General features: G+C 41.5%; 1 protein-coding gene across 2 annotated transcripts in view; it reads left to right on the top strand.

Moving 5' to 3' along the window:
* The window catches only part of Sarnp (SAP domain containing ribonucleoprotein), a 59,395-nt gene that overhangs the window by 6,614 nt on the left and 36,635 nt on the right, over window positions 1-16,146 (top strand). For both annotated transcript variants that reach the window (XM_042263524.2, XM_042263523.2), the window contains exons 2-4: window positions 4,343-4,442; window positions 8,936-8,982; window positions 10,786-10,853. In XM_042263524.2, coding sequence (XP_042119458.1) covers window positions 4,343-4,442; window positions 8,936-8,982; window positions 10,786-10,853 — 215 coding nt within the window. The remainder of the gene's footprint in view (window positions 1-4,342; window positions 4,443-8,935; window positions 8,983-10,785; window positions 10,854-16,146) is intronic.

Here is a 16,146-nt window from a genome sequence, read left to right as displayed (position 1 = left end):
TAGCTTGTTTTTAGTGTGACCTCATTGTTGAGACTGAGCACCATCCTTCTTGTATGTATGTGTATGTATATGAATGTATAGTGTATGCATTCATACATGTAGAGGCCCAAGGTTGACTTTAGACATTTTCCTCATTTACTTTTCGCCTTATATGAGGATTCCCCAGAGCAAGCTGGCGACTAGATTGACTGTCCAAAACAGCAAGTTCTGAGTTCAAGTGAGAAATCCTGTCTCAATATATAGAGTGAAAATAATTGCGGAAAACACCTAAAGCTGTAAGCTGTCAGCCTGTAAACCTGGAGTACGGTGGCAAACGAGAGACTGCCTCACATAAGGTGGAAGGTACAGAGTGACGCTCAGGGTTGTCCTCTGATCTCTACATTGTGGTAGGGTGTGTGCACACCTCTATGCATGAACATGAACACAAACAAGTGTTTTAAAGAGTGTATATCCATCTTAGGAAAGTATTGCATACTTTAATCAAGCATCTATAATTTCAGCTATGTATACTCTTTACTCATTTTTGGTGGTAATTTCTTTCCCTAAAACCGTAAGGTCCTTATCTTTTTGCTTGTTCTTAATATTTATTTTTATGTGTATGAGTGGTTTGCCTCCATGTGGGTACACCATGTTGGTGCAGTGCCCTTTGCGGCCAGAAGAGGGAGATGGATCCCTCCTGGAGCTGGCTTTACAGATGGTTGTGAGCCATGTGGGTGCTGGGAACTGAACCTGCATCGTCTGCAAAAGCAGTGAGTCTTCTTTACTGCTGAGCCATTTCTCCAGCTCCAGCAGAATGTTTTTTGTTTGTTTGTTTTTTGTTTTTGAGACAGGGTCCCACTATGTCACCCTGGCTGGCCTGTACCAGATTGGCCTTGAGCTCATAGAAATCCAGCTCTCTCTGCCTCCTGAGTACTGGGATTAAAGACATATGCCATCACACCTGACTGTCTTTATTTTTATTTCTATTTATGTGCATGTGTATATATTTGTGTGCATGTGTGCCATGTGTGCAGGAGCCTGTGGAGACCAGAAGAGGGCGTTGGATCCCCTGGATCTGGAGTTACAGGCAGTTGTGAACTGTCTAACATAGGAGTTGGGAACCGGAGTCCTCTGGAAGAGCAGCTAACCCCCCCCCTCCCCCAGCTGAGGACTGAACCCAGGGCCTTGGCTCTACCACTGAGCTAAATCCCCAATCCCCCTGCAGCAAAATCACTGAGCCTTCTCTCTAGCCTCTGGCTCTTCTTTTTTGATGAACTGTTGAGCCAAATCTTCATTCATTTACAATAATTTGTATGTGTGTGTGTGTGTTCATGGGCGTATGGAGCTCGTGTGGAGGTTAGAGGACAGCTCGCTGCCACATGGTCTCAGGGATGGAGCCCACCTCATCAGGCTTGGCAGCAAGTGTCTTTACCTGTTGAATCATGTATCCGGCCCTCTACTAGTTTTTGTATGATTGAAGATTTGAATCGTAAATAGAAGATTTCACATATATATCTACTTTTATTTTTATTTTTTGAGATAGGGTCTCATATAACTCAGGCTGGTCTTAAACTCACTGTCTAGCTAAGGATACCTTGACCTTTTCTGATTCTTCAGCTTCTATCCTCTGAGTCCTAGATTACAGGCATGTATGTGCCAGCTCCTCCAGCTCACTCCGTCTGTTTATGCATGTGGCACTGAAGATCAATTCCAAGACATCATATATAGCAAGAAGTCACTTTTATTGAGTTATACCCCTCTTTTTAAATTTAAAAATATTTCTTTTAGTTTTTGAGATTATAATATAATTACATTATTTACCTTTTCCCTTACCTCCCTCTAAACTCTCCCATGTACCCCCTTTTCAAATTCATGGCCCCTTTTTTTCATTATTATTACATGCATATGCCTTTCTACATATACACACCTAAATGCGTAAGAACAACCTGCTCAGTCTGTATGTTACTTGTGTGCATGTTTTCAGGGCTGACCATTGGCATTGATAAACAGTTGTTACATTCTCTGGGGAAGACGGTGTCTCCCACTCTCAGCCTTCCTGAGTTGCCTGTAGTTCTGTGTGTGTGGGGTTGAGGTTCCTAGACTTGCCCCTCCCTCCATGTTAGTGTGTTTATTGTTGTCTTTGTTCAGTTCTTGTTAGGCAGTCATGTCGAGGCTCTGAGTGGAGCTTCTGACGTTCTTAGGAGGCATAATGTCACAGCAAACTTAAAAAAAATTTTAATTATGTGTCTGTGTACGGGCCTTGTGCATGTGATGCAGGTGGCCAGAGAGCCCCAAGGAGGAAAGAAGAGGTTGTTAAATTCTCTGTAGCTGGAGTTGCAGGCAGTTTTGAGACTTCTGATGTGGGTGTCCTCTCTCTTAGTTCTGTTAGTTACCCATCGTCATTCCTTCTGTAGTCTGTAAGATTGGTAAGTATACATTTTCACTGATTTAAAAAGTGTGTGTCTGGGAGAAATGGAGACAGTTTGTTAAGAAAAAGGAAGGCATGTCTAACAATGGAGTGCGGACAGAACTGGGATAAGTCCATAGCTCAAAAGCCCTGAGTTCCTAGTATCGTGACGCTCCCTTTAAGTCACTTATGTAGGAAGTACTGCTCCTACATTGTATATCATGTGCATTTCTCAGGGGTGCTCTGACCCTTACAGATAATCCTGATGGGGTTGGATTTCCAGTCTTTTTGCCATCTGGCTTCATATGTTAATATTTTTCAATGTTTTTATTAGCATATATTAGTTGTTTATAAAAATGAGTCTCATGTAGCATCTTTATATATTTACATAATGTATTTTGATCATATTTGGGTACCCCTACCTTCTCTTGCCCCCTTCTAATTCCCACTAATCCTCTTCCTCTTCCCAACTAGTCCCCCTTCTACTTCTGTATTTTGTTTTTTTTTTTCCCCCTGGACCCAGTGAGTTTCATTGGGTAGGGTTATCTATAAGAGCACCAGTGAGTTTCTTTATGGGAACATGAGTGCTACCATTGGTTTCACCACTGAAGAAATCCCCCCATGGACCATTAACTGTATAAATTCTCAGAGAGGATCCCGAGGATCCCCTTGCTCTTGCATGGCAAGAGCTGATGTGGTCCAGTTTTGTGCGTATCTAGTGCAGGAAATCATAGCTGCTGTGTGACTTAAAATTTTTAATAGGGCTGGGGCATATATAGTTCTAGAGATAGAGTAATTGCTCAGTCCGTTTAAGGTTCTGGATTTGATATACAGCACAGCAACAGCAAAATAAAAACCTAAACAGTACGCTATGGGAGGTTGTTAAATTACTTTCTGTGGTGATGTAGATAAGGCCTTTAGTTAGTTCATGTTGACATTAAGCCAGCTAACACATCAATCTAACTCTACAATGATTATTTTTATAGATGTGTGTTTGGGATAATAGGTGTTTATTAGTCAATTTTCTACCATTATGACAAAATACCTGAGGCTGTACTTAATAAAGAACAGAGATTTATTTATTTCCAAACTTGGAGACTGAAAGTCCCAGTAGCATAGTGTTGCCCTGGTATCAGTGTCATAGTATATGACATGATGGTGGCAGCAACTTTTATTTGTTTTATTTATTTATTTTGTTTGTTTGTTTGTTTGTTTTTTCGAGACAGGATTTCTCTGTGTAGCTTTGGTTCCTGTTCTGGATCTCGCTCTGTAGCCCAGGCTGGCCTCAAACTCAAAGAGATCCGCCTGCCTCTGCCTCCCGAGTGCTGGGATTAAAGGCATGTGCTACCACTGCCACCAGGCTGGTGGCAGCAATTTTGAGGAGAGATTACATGGCAGGACCAAAAACCGGCAGTTAGTGAGAATTCAGGACAGTTGGTAAGATTAATATTGTGTGCCACTAGGTCAGGCTGCTCTACCTCTTAATAGTCCCAGCATGACTACACTGAGGACCAAGCTTCCAACACAAACTGTGTGGGAAGACACACTTTTGCCATACCAAACCACAGCTGGATGGTAGGGACAGTCTCCATTTAGGACACTGGATTTTCTGATTGAAGATTGAAAACCCCTCCCCGCCCCTCCCCAGTTATTGGCAGAGTAATCTTTTAGAACTGCCCCCCTTAGTTAATAAAAGAACAATTGTACAAATAGATTATAATTTTACTTAAGTGTGATTTTTTTTTTCAATGTATGTTAGAAAGTCCTATTGTATATTGAATGTTGTTAAAGAAAAAAATAAGCTACCTTTGTGGATTCAGAGTCTTGGTAGGGATAATAATTGCAAGTTGGGAATTGACCTTTATCATCATCATTATCATTACCCTCTCTTGTGAGAACTACCTCTTTTCATTCATAGGAATTTAAAAAGTTGTTTGTTTGTTTGTTTTTTCCCAGCTTGCTGAACTAAAGCAAGAATGTCTTGCTCGTGGTTTAGAGACCAAGGGAATAAAACAAGATCTTATCAACAGGCTCCAGGCATATCTTGAAGAACATGGTGAGTACTTTGTGGAGGGAACATGATATGAGGGAAGCAGTAAGTTTCAAGCTCTGACACTGAAAAGATTTCTTCCTCTCTTAGGTCATTCATTGGTGATGTAAGGTCTAAATTAACAACATCAAGAAAACTTTTAGAGATGGTCCTGGTGGCTCATGCCTCTAATCCTTGCACTTGGGAGGCAGAGGCAGGAGGATCACCTCAAGTTCAAGGCCAATCTGATTTACAAAGTAAGAGTCTATCTCAAAAAAAACAAAAAAACAAACAAACAAAAACAAACAAACAAACAAAAAACCACAAAACAAAAAAAAAAAACCCAAAAAATACTACCGGGCTGAGCTGGATGTTGTAGTACATGTCTGTAATTCTGTACCCAATAGGCTGAGGCCTGAGAATCAGTTTGAGGCCAGCCTAGGCTACAGAGTGAGTTCTAGGTCAGCCAGAGCTATATAGTGAGACCCTGTCTCAAAAAAAACTATGTGTGTGTATTAAAATATTTTTATTTGTTTTATACTAAAGAGATAGGATCTTGTCATGTTGCCTACTTGGCTGTGATTATTTTCGCATGTTATTTAAAAATTATCATGGAGGGGGCTGGAGAGATGCTCAGTGGTTTAGAGCACTTGTTGATCTTGCAGAGGACCTGGATTCAATTCTAAATACCCACATCGTGACTCAAACCATCTGCAACTCCAGTTCCAGAGGATCGGGTGCCCTCTTCTGGTGCACATGATATATATACATAACATGCAGGCAGAATACTCATATATATAAAATGAGTAATATTTATAAAATTAGCCAGTCCTGTAATCTCAGCTGCTTGAGAAGCTGAGGCAAGAGAATCGAAGTTTGAGGCCCAATTGAACAACTTGGTGGGGCCATACCTTTAATGTGTGTGTGTGTGTGTGTGTGTGTGTGTGTGTGTGTGTGTGATGTATATATGTATGTATATACAATGCTATCATGCTGTTACTAGTTTAAGAGTTTGAAGGCTTTAATTTTAATCTATCTTGTGCAAAAGTTGACTACAATATGTTTGGACAGTCACTGTTTGCAAAAGCTAAGTGTTTATCTTTCACAGTATCAAGACAAGTGTCTGGACCTTTGAAATTCTTAAACTAGGTAATCTCTGGTTCCTCCTGGACATCATATCCCCCTATTCTACCTTGAAAATAAATACCGCCCCCCCCCAAAGTAAGGTGCATTTTATCATCTCAGTTTGTACACATCTTTCTAATTTTTATTTATTCTCTTGTATTCCCATTCCTCATTTCATTTCCTTTGAATACTCTTAGACACCCATTCTTATGTATTTGATATATTCAAGATACATTTAGGGGCTGGAGAGATGGCTCAGTGGATAAGGGCATTTGCTTTGCAAGCATGGGGACCTGGATTTGAATCCTAGCACCCATGTAAACGCTGGATGTAGTCTCACAAGCCTATGGGTGCTGCGGGTGTGAAGACAGGAGGATTCCTTAGGCTTGCTGCCACCAGGCTAGTTCCCGGTTCAGTGAGACACCCCATCTCAAAGAATAAGGTGGAGAGCAGTTGAGCAGAACACCTTATGGCCTATACATGTGCACATATACACATGCATCACATAGATACAAACATATAGAATCAACATACAAAATAAGATATGTTGCCTAATACAATATTTTAATTTCTATCATTGGTATGGGTATGTCTCACTTTTTTCTCTAATTATTATTATTACTATTTTAAGTTGTATACATGGAGATCTGGGAAGATGATCTAGTGGGTAAGGGCTCTTGCTGCATAATCATGTGGACTTGAGTTTGGTTCCCTAATACCCAGGTGGGAGTTGGGTATCCGTACAGGTCTGTAACCTCAGCCCTGGGGAGTAGCAGTGGGCAGATCCTGGGAGCTTTGTGGCTGGAAAGCTCCAGGTTCAGTGAGAGACCCTGTCTCAAGGATGTGAGACAGACCATGTTAGAGCAGGATGCTTAACTTCTTCTGGACTCCACACATATACATAGGTGTACTCACCTACATACATACTCACACACACCCACACACAGAAATAAACTAAAACTTGTATCTGTGGCATGAGGTTTTGTGGTTATTTGCTTTATTCATTCCATTTCTAGAGTGGCTTTCTATGATATATAACCACCCCATTTAAAAAAAATTATTACATTTACGTGTGTGTGTATACACATGCCATGGTGCACATCCCAAAGTCTGGTGGATGACAGCTTGCAGGGTCAGTTCTCTTCTATCATGTGGATCCCAGGGATTGAATTCATGTTATGAAGCTTGGTAGCAAATATCAGAGCCATCTCACCGGCCAAGTTACCACATTCTTTGTTCCATTCCTAGACAGACACCTGTATTTCCTCCAAGCCCTAGGTGATTTAGTGGTATAAGTATGTAATATATAATACTGTACATTACATATTATTAGTATTGTTAGGATGTATGGTTCTCTTATAAACTACTTTTCTCTATGTGCTTGTGAAATTATATAGTATATACCTAGATTAATATTGTAATTATTATATATCCACAAATGTATAAATACTTAATATAATTTAGTACTGCCAACTTGCTTCCTAAAATTGCCTTACAAATATTAGGATATCAGGATTCTTTTCCTTTTTTTGGTTTTTGGGGTTCTTTTTTTTTTTTTTTTTTTTTTTTTTTTTAGACAGGGTCTCTCTGTGTGACAGCCCAGGCTGTCCTGGAACTTGCTTTGTAGGCTAGGCTGGCCTTGAACTCACAGAGATCCGCCTGCCTCTGCCTCCACCTCCTGACTGCCGGGATTAAAGATGTGCACCGCCACCATCAGCCAGGGTTCTTTTCTTTAAAAAATAAAAATATTTATTTTTAAAAAGGTTTTATTTGGAGCTAAAGAGTTGGCTCGGTGGTTAAGAGCACTAGTTGCTCTTGTAGAGGACCCAAGTTCAGTTTCCAGCACTGATATAACAACAGTTCACAACCTTTTCTAACTCCAGTCCTGAGGGACGATTCCCCCCTTCTGGCCACCAAGGGCACTACATGCATGTATACAGACATACATACAGGCAAAACACCCATATGCATTAAAAAAAGATTAAAAGAATTAAAAGGAAAAAATTATTTTTATTTCATTTATATGCGTGTGTGCCTAGTGCCTGAGGAGGCCAGAAAAGGGTGTTGGATCCCCTGGAACTAGAGTTAAAGGTAGATGGTTGTGAGTGGTCATGTAGATGCTGGGAACCAAACGTAGGTCCTCTGCAAGTGCTCTTAACCACTGAGCCATCTCTCCAGCCCACTCAGGGTTCTTTTATCTACACAAACATATACTTGGTTTTATCCTGTCAAGCGGCCTAGTTTTGCTGATCTGTTTAAACTATCTCTGTTCCTGATTTGCTGGGTTTGCTGCTTGCTCACCAGTGCTAGAATGGCAGGCATGGGGTACCTTGCTGGTTTTAAACACAAATATCTTTGTCATTGGTCTTTTGTGTTTTTTCCCCTGGGTATTCTTTAGTAGTGCATAGTTTTGAAAATAATTTTTTCACTTATTTTGTGTGTGTGCGTGTATATGTGTGTGGGTGTCCAAGGAGGCCAGTAGAAGGTATCAGATTTCTTGGTGCCGAGATCACAGGTAGTGTGAGTTGCCCGATTTAGGTGCTGGGATCTAATTAGTACTCTTAACTTCTGAGCCACCTCTTCAGTACCTACCATTTTGTTTGCTTGTTTGCTTATGTTTTAAAGAACTCCTTTCCTAAGTCTCTCGCTATTTTGCTTATGATCCACTAATGGCGGAGGCATCTTTCTAGCCCTCCACCACTTTCAGAGATATTTGTTATTCTGTGACACACTCTTGCTCTGTCTCTCTCTGTCTCTCCTCCCTCTTGCTCTCACTAGAGGTCCAGCTTGAGTATTGTTCTTAGGAACCATCACCTTGTCATTTTAGTCAGGCTCTGTCCCTGGGATCTGGCTGCCTGGCTCCCCAGGTCTGGGATTACAAGGTCTACCACCACTACCATGCTTGACATTTTTATGTGGGTTCTGGGAATTGAACTGTGTTATCTACACACACACACACACACACACACACACACACACACACACTTTTTTTGTTGCTTATTTGAGACAGGGTGTTATACAGCCTAAGCTGGCTTCTGTAACCAAGAATGGCTTTGAATTTACTAATTGATTTGTCTCTATCTCCCAAATTCTGGGATTACAAGGCATGCACCACTATACCCTGTCCTAATTAGTTTTAAATTAATTTTATAGTGTGACTTACTTACAATCTAATTGCATCTAGTTATTCAGTTCAGATGGAATTCAATTTTATACTTACATTAGATAGAGATCTGGTTTTATCTTCTCTAAATATGGCTTATTTTGTAAAGATTGGTTCTATCATCATTATTGAATATAATTTTGGGAAGCAAAGTGGTTGTAATTTTATCTTATCACAGTGATCAGGATGGTTTTATATCAGGGCTTGACCTGGATGTTTCAATGTTCTCTAGCTGAAGAGGAAGCTAACGAAGAGGATGTCCTGGGAGATGAGACCGAGGTGAGTGGGAGGTCGTCACTGGCCTGGTCATGTGCCACTGCTTTGGCTAAATTGCTTATTGTCGGTCCTTTGGGTTCTTAGGTGCTTAAGAGGAACCAAAGACTGGTTCATTTTCGAGTTCTTATGTTGTCTCGGTGGAAATTCCTTTATTTTCTTAATAAACTTTAATGTTTTTGAGCTAGGGTCCCATAGCCCAGGCTGGCCTAATATTTGCTATGTAGCTGAGGATAACCCGAACTTCTTTCTTTACTTGTTGTTTGTTTGTTTCCTTATTTATTTCCTTCCTTTTTTATTTTTTTCATTTATTTTACATACCAACCACAGTTTCCTCTTCCTCCTCTCTTCCCATTCTCTCCCCCCACCTCCTGTCTACTCCCCCATCCACTCCTCATAGAGATCTGCCTGCCTCTGCCTACCAAGTGCTGGGATCAAAGAAAAAAAATTGTGTGTATAAGTGTGTGAAATACTGGGCTCAAGCACATAGAAAGGAGAACTTTTCTAGATTATTCTCTTCCGCTCTATTTGAGGCAGGACCTTCTCTTACTGTTTTTGCTGAGCTGGGTTTTCCAGGCTAGCTTACCCAGATACTTCTTGTCTCAGCCATCCCTCTTGCTGTAGGACTGCTGGGTTGTAGATCAGCACATTGATTCTGACTTTTCCTTGGTTCCAACTCAGGATTTCAAGTTGATACTACTGAAAGGACTACGCAGACACCATGACAGGCTGCTCAGTCTTCTCTCAGAGATCAGGCCTTAATTTCAGTTTCCTGAGACTTGAGCAAGCAGTTTCTGGGAGGGCCGTTAACAAAAGACATAGATAGTCCTTGCAGTAGCTCCCTCTCTGCACATACTCGTACTCTGACTATTCAAGGTTCAGCCAGTTTACTGTGGGACCCCCTCACCAACTTAGAGCTGTATGTGCATGGTCAATGTGAACATGTGAGGCCAGCCAGCCAGTCTCCATAGCAGCTCAAGGACAGAGCCTGGGACTTGTCCAGGCCTGCCCAAAAAAGATAACTGTCACCCCCAAACAGTAAATTCAAAGGCTGCACACTCTCACCCAATCATATGATGCAAAGGCTTGTACCACCCTGCTTGAGGTTTTTCCCTTTAAAAACCCCTCACGCTGAGAGCTCAGGGCTTGCTGCTTATCAGTAAGCCCCTGTGTGGCTTGCACTGGACGTCGGCGCTGTGGTGGTCTTGCGGCACGAGCACACCACCACCAGAGTCTCGCCTGCTGACCAGCCGTCTTGCTCTTGCTGGCTCTAATGGGTATTCTGTTTTTAAAACTTTAAGATTTTATTTTATTATGTAGGTCCGTTATGTTCACGTAGGTGCAGCGCTTGTGGAGGCCAGAGGCCTCAGATCCCCTGGAGCTGGAGTCATAGGCAGTTAGGAGCTCCTGAAATGGGTACTGAGAATCAAGCTTGGGTCCTTGGGAAGAGCAGTTAGCATTTTTTTTTTTTTTTTTTTTTTTTTTTTTTATTATTATTATTATTATTTTATAACGCATTTTTTTTTTTTTAAGGCAGGGTTTCTCTTTGTAACAGCTCTAGCTGTCCTGGAAATCTCTTTGTAGACCAGGTTGGCCTCAACCTCACAGAGATCTGTCTGCCTCTTGTTGTTGTCTCTGTGCAGCTCTGTCTGTCCTGGGACTTGCTCTGTAGACCAGGCTGGCCTCAAGTTCAGAGATCTGCTTGCCTCTGCCTCCCAAGTGCTGGGACCAGAGGTGTGCACCACTAACCCCTTGCTCTTAATGGATAGTCTTGATTTATGTTAACTGTGTTGTTTCATTTGGTTTTAGGAAGAAGAACCAAAGCCCATAGAACTGCCTGTTAAAGAGGAAGAACCTCCTGAAAAAGCTGTTGATGTGTAATTATTCCTTTTTAATAATCTTTTTTTTTTTTTTTTTTTTTTTTTTTTAAAAGCCCTGGCTGTGCCTGGAACTGGTTTTGTAGACCAGGCTGTCCTAGAACTCAGAGATCCACCTGCTCTTGCCTCCCAAGTGCTGAGACTAATGGTGTGTGCCACCACACACAGCCCTTTTTAATAATCTAAATAAGAGCAGATAGATCTATTTTTTTGGTGTGCTAGTGTGTCAGGTGTCTTCCTTAATCACTGTTCACCTTAGTTTTTTGTTTTTTTTCCCTGAGGCAGGGTCTCACTAGATAGCCCTGGCTGTCCTGGAGCTCATTATGTAGACCAGGCTGGCCTTGAACTCACAGAGATCCACCTGCCTCTGCTTCCTGAGTGCTGGGATTGAAGATGTACACCTGACCTGACTCCACCTAGTCTTTGAGACCAGCTCTCTTACTGGCACGGAGCTCACCCAGAGCAGAGTGACCCTCTAGTGAGGCCCAGGCGTGCGTCTCCTGTCCTCACCGTCTAGTGCTGATCTCTTAGGCACCAGCTCCACACCTGTCCTTTTCACAGGGAGACTGTAGCTTGAATTCAGTCCCTCTGGTTCTGTATGGCAAGCATTTACCAACTAAATACTTAGCCCAGATAGTGCTTTAAACAATACTGGTTTAAAGTTTCATTCTATTTACTTGTTACACATTCCCCCTAACCTTTCCATTTCTGATAAGGTCAGGCACTTTTAGAAAGGTCTGCCTGCTTTAGGTATGTTTCCATTGGAAAAAAATGAGTTTTTCTCTGTGCTATGTATTAGATAATTAGAACCAGGTTATCTTCAAGACAGGCACAGTTCAGTTCTCCTAGTCTTTGTTCTTTTGTGCCCACCATAATAGATTATTAGATTAGAATCTATGATTCCCTGTGCAGTATAAATTTCTATAAAACCTTTTAGCATCAGCCTCTGCCTCCAGAGTGTTGGGATTAAAGGCATGCTCTACCATGTCCAGTCCTGTAAAACCTTACTCATAGAATTTTATACTTTTACAGAAAACTTTTTACTTTTGTAGAAAAGCGTGAAACTTTTTCGTGTATAAGGAGTTTTGTCAGAGGGAGAGATTGGTAGAAGCTGTATCTCATGTAAGTCTACCCTCTATGATTTATGATTTACAGTGGAGGGAAAAAGACAAAATACCGAAGCAGAAAGTAGATTTTGCTTTGTTTAAATTATCCTATGAGGTTACTCATGAACATCGTATTGGGGCTCTTTTCACACATTTGTAGCCATTTTGCACTGTGAGACATTAGGCATGGTGTAGTCCTGCCATCTTTGTTCTTCATAGCAGTGTCGTTAGTCTGAAACTGATCTTCTGTGTAGCTCAGCAAGGTGTAAAACTCATAGTCATCTGTCCTGCCTCCTGAATGCTGGTATTACAGGTGTGTGCCTGTAGTTTTGTTAAGTGCGTTTCATTATAAAAGGCAGTGTATGAACCAGGGACTATAGGTCAGTGGTGGAGGGCTTCCATGACATGTATAAGGCCTAGTGTTTAGTTCTCAATTTTTAGGATAGCTGGAATAGACCAAAACCTTTAAAATGCAAAATATACAGAGAGAGAGGGGCAGGGAAGAAGGTAAGGTGTTAAATAGATCATAGAAGATTCTAGAAGTTGCAAATGAAGGGTCTGAGTATATTGCTTAGTGAAGTACCCTGGATTTGATCCCTTACACCACCAAAAAAAAAAAAAAAAAAAAAAAAGCTAGAAAACTTAGGGGCTGAGGAGATGGTTGGTGGTTAAGAGTATGTAATACTCCTAAACAAGACCCAGGTTTGGTTCCCAGCACTCGCATAGCAGCTCACAACCTGGGTGATTCCAGTTCCAGAGATACAGTGCCCTCTTCTGGCCTTTGCAGGCACTACATACATGTATATACACGTATGCAGGCAAAACACTCAAAACATGTAAAAGGAAATTGAGCACATTCCATGAAACTTTACAAAGGTTTTTAGTATTTTTTTGTGGGTGTTTAACATGGAGTGTGTGGGTGTGTATATGAATATGTGAGTATATGTTTAGGTGCTATGCATGTTTCTTGATTTTTCTTTCACATCTGGGAATCTTTATATTACATTAATTATTTAAATGTTATATGTTAGACATAATTTTAATATTCTGTTTTATTAATCCTTGCATCAACCTTATGATGTTAATTGTTCTAGCAAGTGGTCAACTTATCATCCAGATATAATGGCTATTAACTTTGGAACCTTATCCTTTCTAGTAATTATACTCTTCTCTTTTGGGTCTGATGAAGTAGCCCAGGCTGGTGTGGAACTTGGCTATTTAGTCAAGAATGACCTTGATCATCTAATCCCAAGTGCTGGCATTATAGACTTGAGCAACCACATTTGGCTTCAATTAGTATCTTCCTTTCATTGGAGGAATAGTAATTTATTTCATCAGTTTCCTGTTGATAAACATTTGGATTATTCGTAAAAACAGTAATTGTAGTGTTTTATGTCCATATCCAACGATTCTCATAGTTATTCAAGTCACATCCGGAGGATGAATGTGCACTGGAAGATTTGCTGTATCACACAGAATGTGCATTTATCATTTTGATAGATTTCTGTCAAATACTTATAAAACTGTTAGTTTCTGTCTTAGTATTCTATTACTGTGAAGAGACGCCATGACCATGGCAACTCTTATAAAGAAAACATTTAACTGTGGCTTGCTTATGTTCAGAGGTTTAGTTCATAGTCATCGTGGCAGGAAGCGTGGCAGCACAAAGACAGACTTTCTGCCAAGCATGCACCTACAGCCTTATGCAGTATAGCCTCTGATCGGTTGACTGATCAGAGAAGAAGAGAAGACTAGGGCCTGGTTGACTGATGGTTCTGTACATTATGCAGGCACCACCCAGAAGTGGACAGCTGCAGCATTACAACTCCTTTCTGGGACGTCCTGAAAGATACTGGCAAAGGGAAATCTTTACAGTGAGCAGAACTTCGGGCAGTACACATAGTATTACAGTTTGTTTGGAAAGAGAAATGGCCAGATGTGTGGTTGTTCACTGATTGATGGACTGTAGCCAATGGATTGGCTGGATGATCAGGGACTTGGAACGAGCAGGATTGGAAAATTGGTGAGGAAAACATCTGGGGAAGAGGTATGTGACTAGATCTCCCCAAATGGGCAAAGGATGTGAAGACACTTGTGCCCCCGTAAGTGCTCCTCAAAAGGTGTCTTCCCCTGAGGAGGAGTTCAGTAATCAAGTGGGTAGGATGAGCCGTTCCGTGGAGAGTCAGTCTCTCTCCCCTCCTCGTTCGTTGTCCAGTGAGCCCGTGAACAGAGTGGCCGTGGTGGCCGAGATGAGGGTTATACTTGTGCTCAGCAACATGGACTTCACTCACCAAGGCTGCCCTGGCTGCATCTGCTGCTGAGTGCCAGATCTGCCAGCAGAAGAGACCGACACTGAGCCCCAGATATAGCACCATTCTCGGGGTGACCAGCCAGCCACCTGGTTGACTACATTGGACCACTTCCTCTGTGGAAAAGACCATGCTTTATTCTTACTGGAGTAGATACTTATTCTGGTTATGGATTTGCCTTTCCTGCATGTAATGAAGCCAAAAATCACCATTCATGGACTTACAGAGTGCTTTATCCACTGACATGGTATCCCACACAGTATTGCTTCTGACCAAGAGAAGTGCCACAGTGGGCCCATGATCATGGAATCCACTGGTCTTACCACGTTCCTCACCCTTCTGAAGCAGCTGGCCTACAGAAAGATGGAATGGACTTTGGTGTTTTGAACACACCGTTACAGTGCCAATTCAGTGGCAGAATCTTGAGGGCTTGGGCAAGGTTCTCCAGAAGGCAGTATATGCTCTGAATCAGTGTTCAATATATGGTACTGTTTCTCCTCTAGCCAGGATCCATGGGTCCATGAATTAAGGAGTGGAAAAGAAAATAGTTAGGCTCACTGTATCACCCCTAGTGATGCATTAGGGAAGTTTTTGATTCCTGTTCCCACAGCTCTAAATTCTGCTGGTCTAGATAGAAGTTTGGTTCCACAGAGGATAGTACTCCTATCAGGAACCATAAAGAGCAATCCATTGAACTGGAATATCAGGCTTCTCCTTGGTCACCTTGGACTTCTTCTTCTTCTTTTTCTTCTTCTTCTTTTTTTTTTTTTTAAAGATTTATTTATTTATTATGTATACAGTGCTCTGTCTGCATGTACGTCTGCACTCCAGAAGAGGACACCAGATTTCATTAGAGATGATTGTGAGCCACCATGTGATTGCTGGAGATTGAACTGGGGACCTCTGGAAGAGCAGCCAATGCTCTCAACCTCTGAGGCATCTCTTCAGCCCCGCTTTGGACTTTTAATGCCCTTAAACCAACAGGCTAAGAAATGAATAACAGTGTTAGGATGGGTGATAGATCCAGATTACCGTGGGGAAATTGAATTGCCTCTCCACAATGGAGGTAAGAAGGAACATGTCTGGAGTGCAGGAGCTCCATTAGAGCGTCTCTTGATGCTACTGTGCTCTGTGATTAAAATGAATGGAAAACCACAACAGTCTAATCCAGAAGGGATCCAAACGGCACAGACCCCTCAGGAATGAAGGGCTGGGTCATTCCTTCAGGAAAAGACCCAAGACCTGCTGAGGTGCTTGCAGAGGTGCTTGCAGAGGGTGGAGGAAATACAGAATGGGTAGTAGAGGAAGGTAGTTCTGAACACCATCTAAAGCCACATGACCAGTTGCGGAAACTGAGGATTACAATTGACATGAGTGCTTCTGCTGTATTTTGTTAAGAATGAATTTGTACAGATATTTGTGTTTTCTTTTAGTTTCTTTAACATCAAGAGAATATCAATGGTTATCATATTTAAGATTTAGATGCTAAAAGGATGTCCCTCAAGGGACATTGCCACCTATTCTAAATTTATAATGCATTTATAATTGTACATGGGATATATATGTTTAGGAGTTATTTTGACCTGGTTCTTTTCATTTGGAAATTAATCATGATATAAGGAGATATGGTTGTATGTCAAGTTGACAGAGGGTGGATTGTGATGGCTATTTTTGGATGTCAACTTGACTATACCTGGAATGAACTACAGTCCAGAAATGGAGGGCACACTTGTGATCTAGATCTTGAGGTTGGAAGACAACATGCCTTTGATCTGGATCTTGAGGCGGGAAGACATACCTTTAATCTGGGCCACACCTTCTGCTGGAAGCCTATATAAGGAGAATGGGAGGAGGAAGGGTTCATTCATCCTTCGCCTG

This window comes from Peromyscus maniculatus, chromosome 18 (assembly GCF_049852395.1).
Source record: "Peromyscus maniculatus bairdii isolate BWxNUB_F1_BW_parent chromosome 18, HU_Pman_BW_mat_3.1, whole genome shotgun sequence".
NCBI classification, from domain to species: domain Eukaryota; kingdom Metazoa; phylum Chordata; class Mammalia; order Rodentia; family Cricetidae; genus Peromyscus; species Peromyscus maniculatus.
This window is presented reverse-complemented; position numbering and strand designations above follow the sequence as displayed.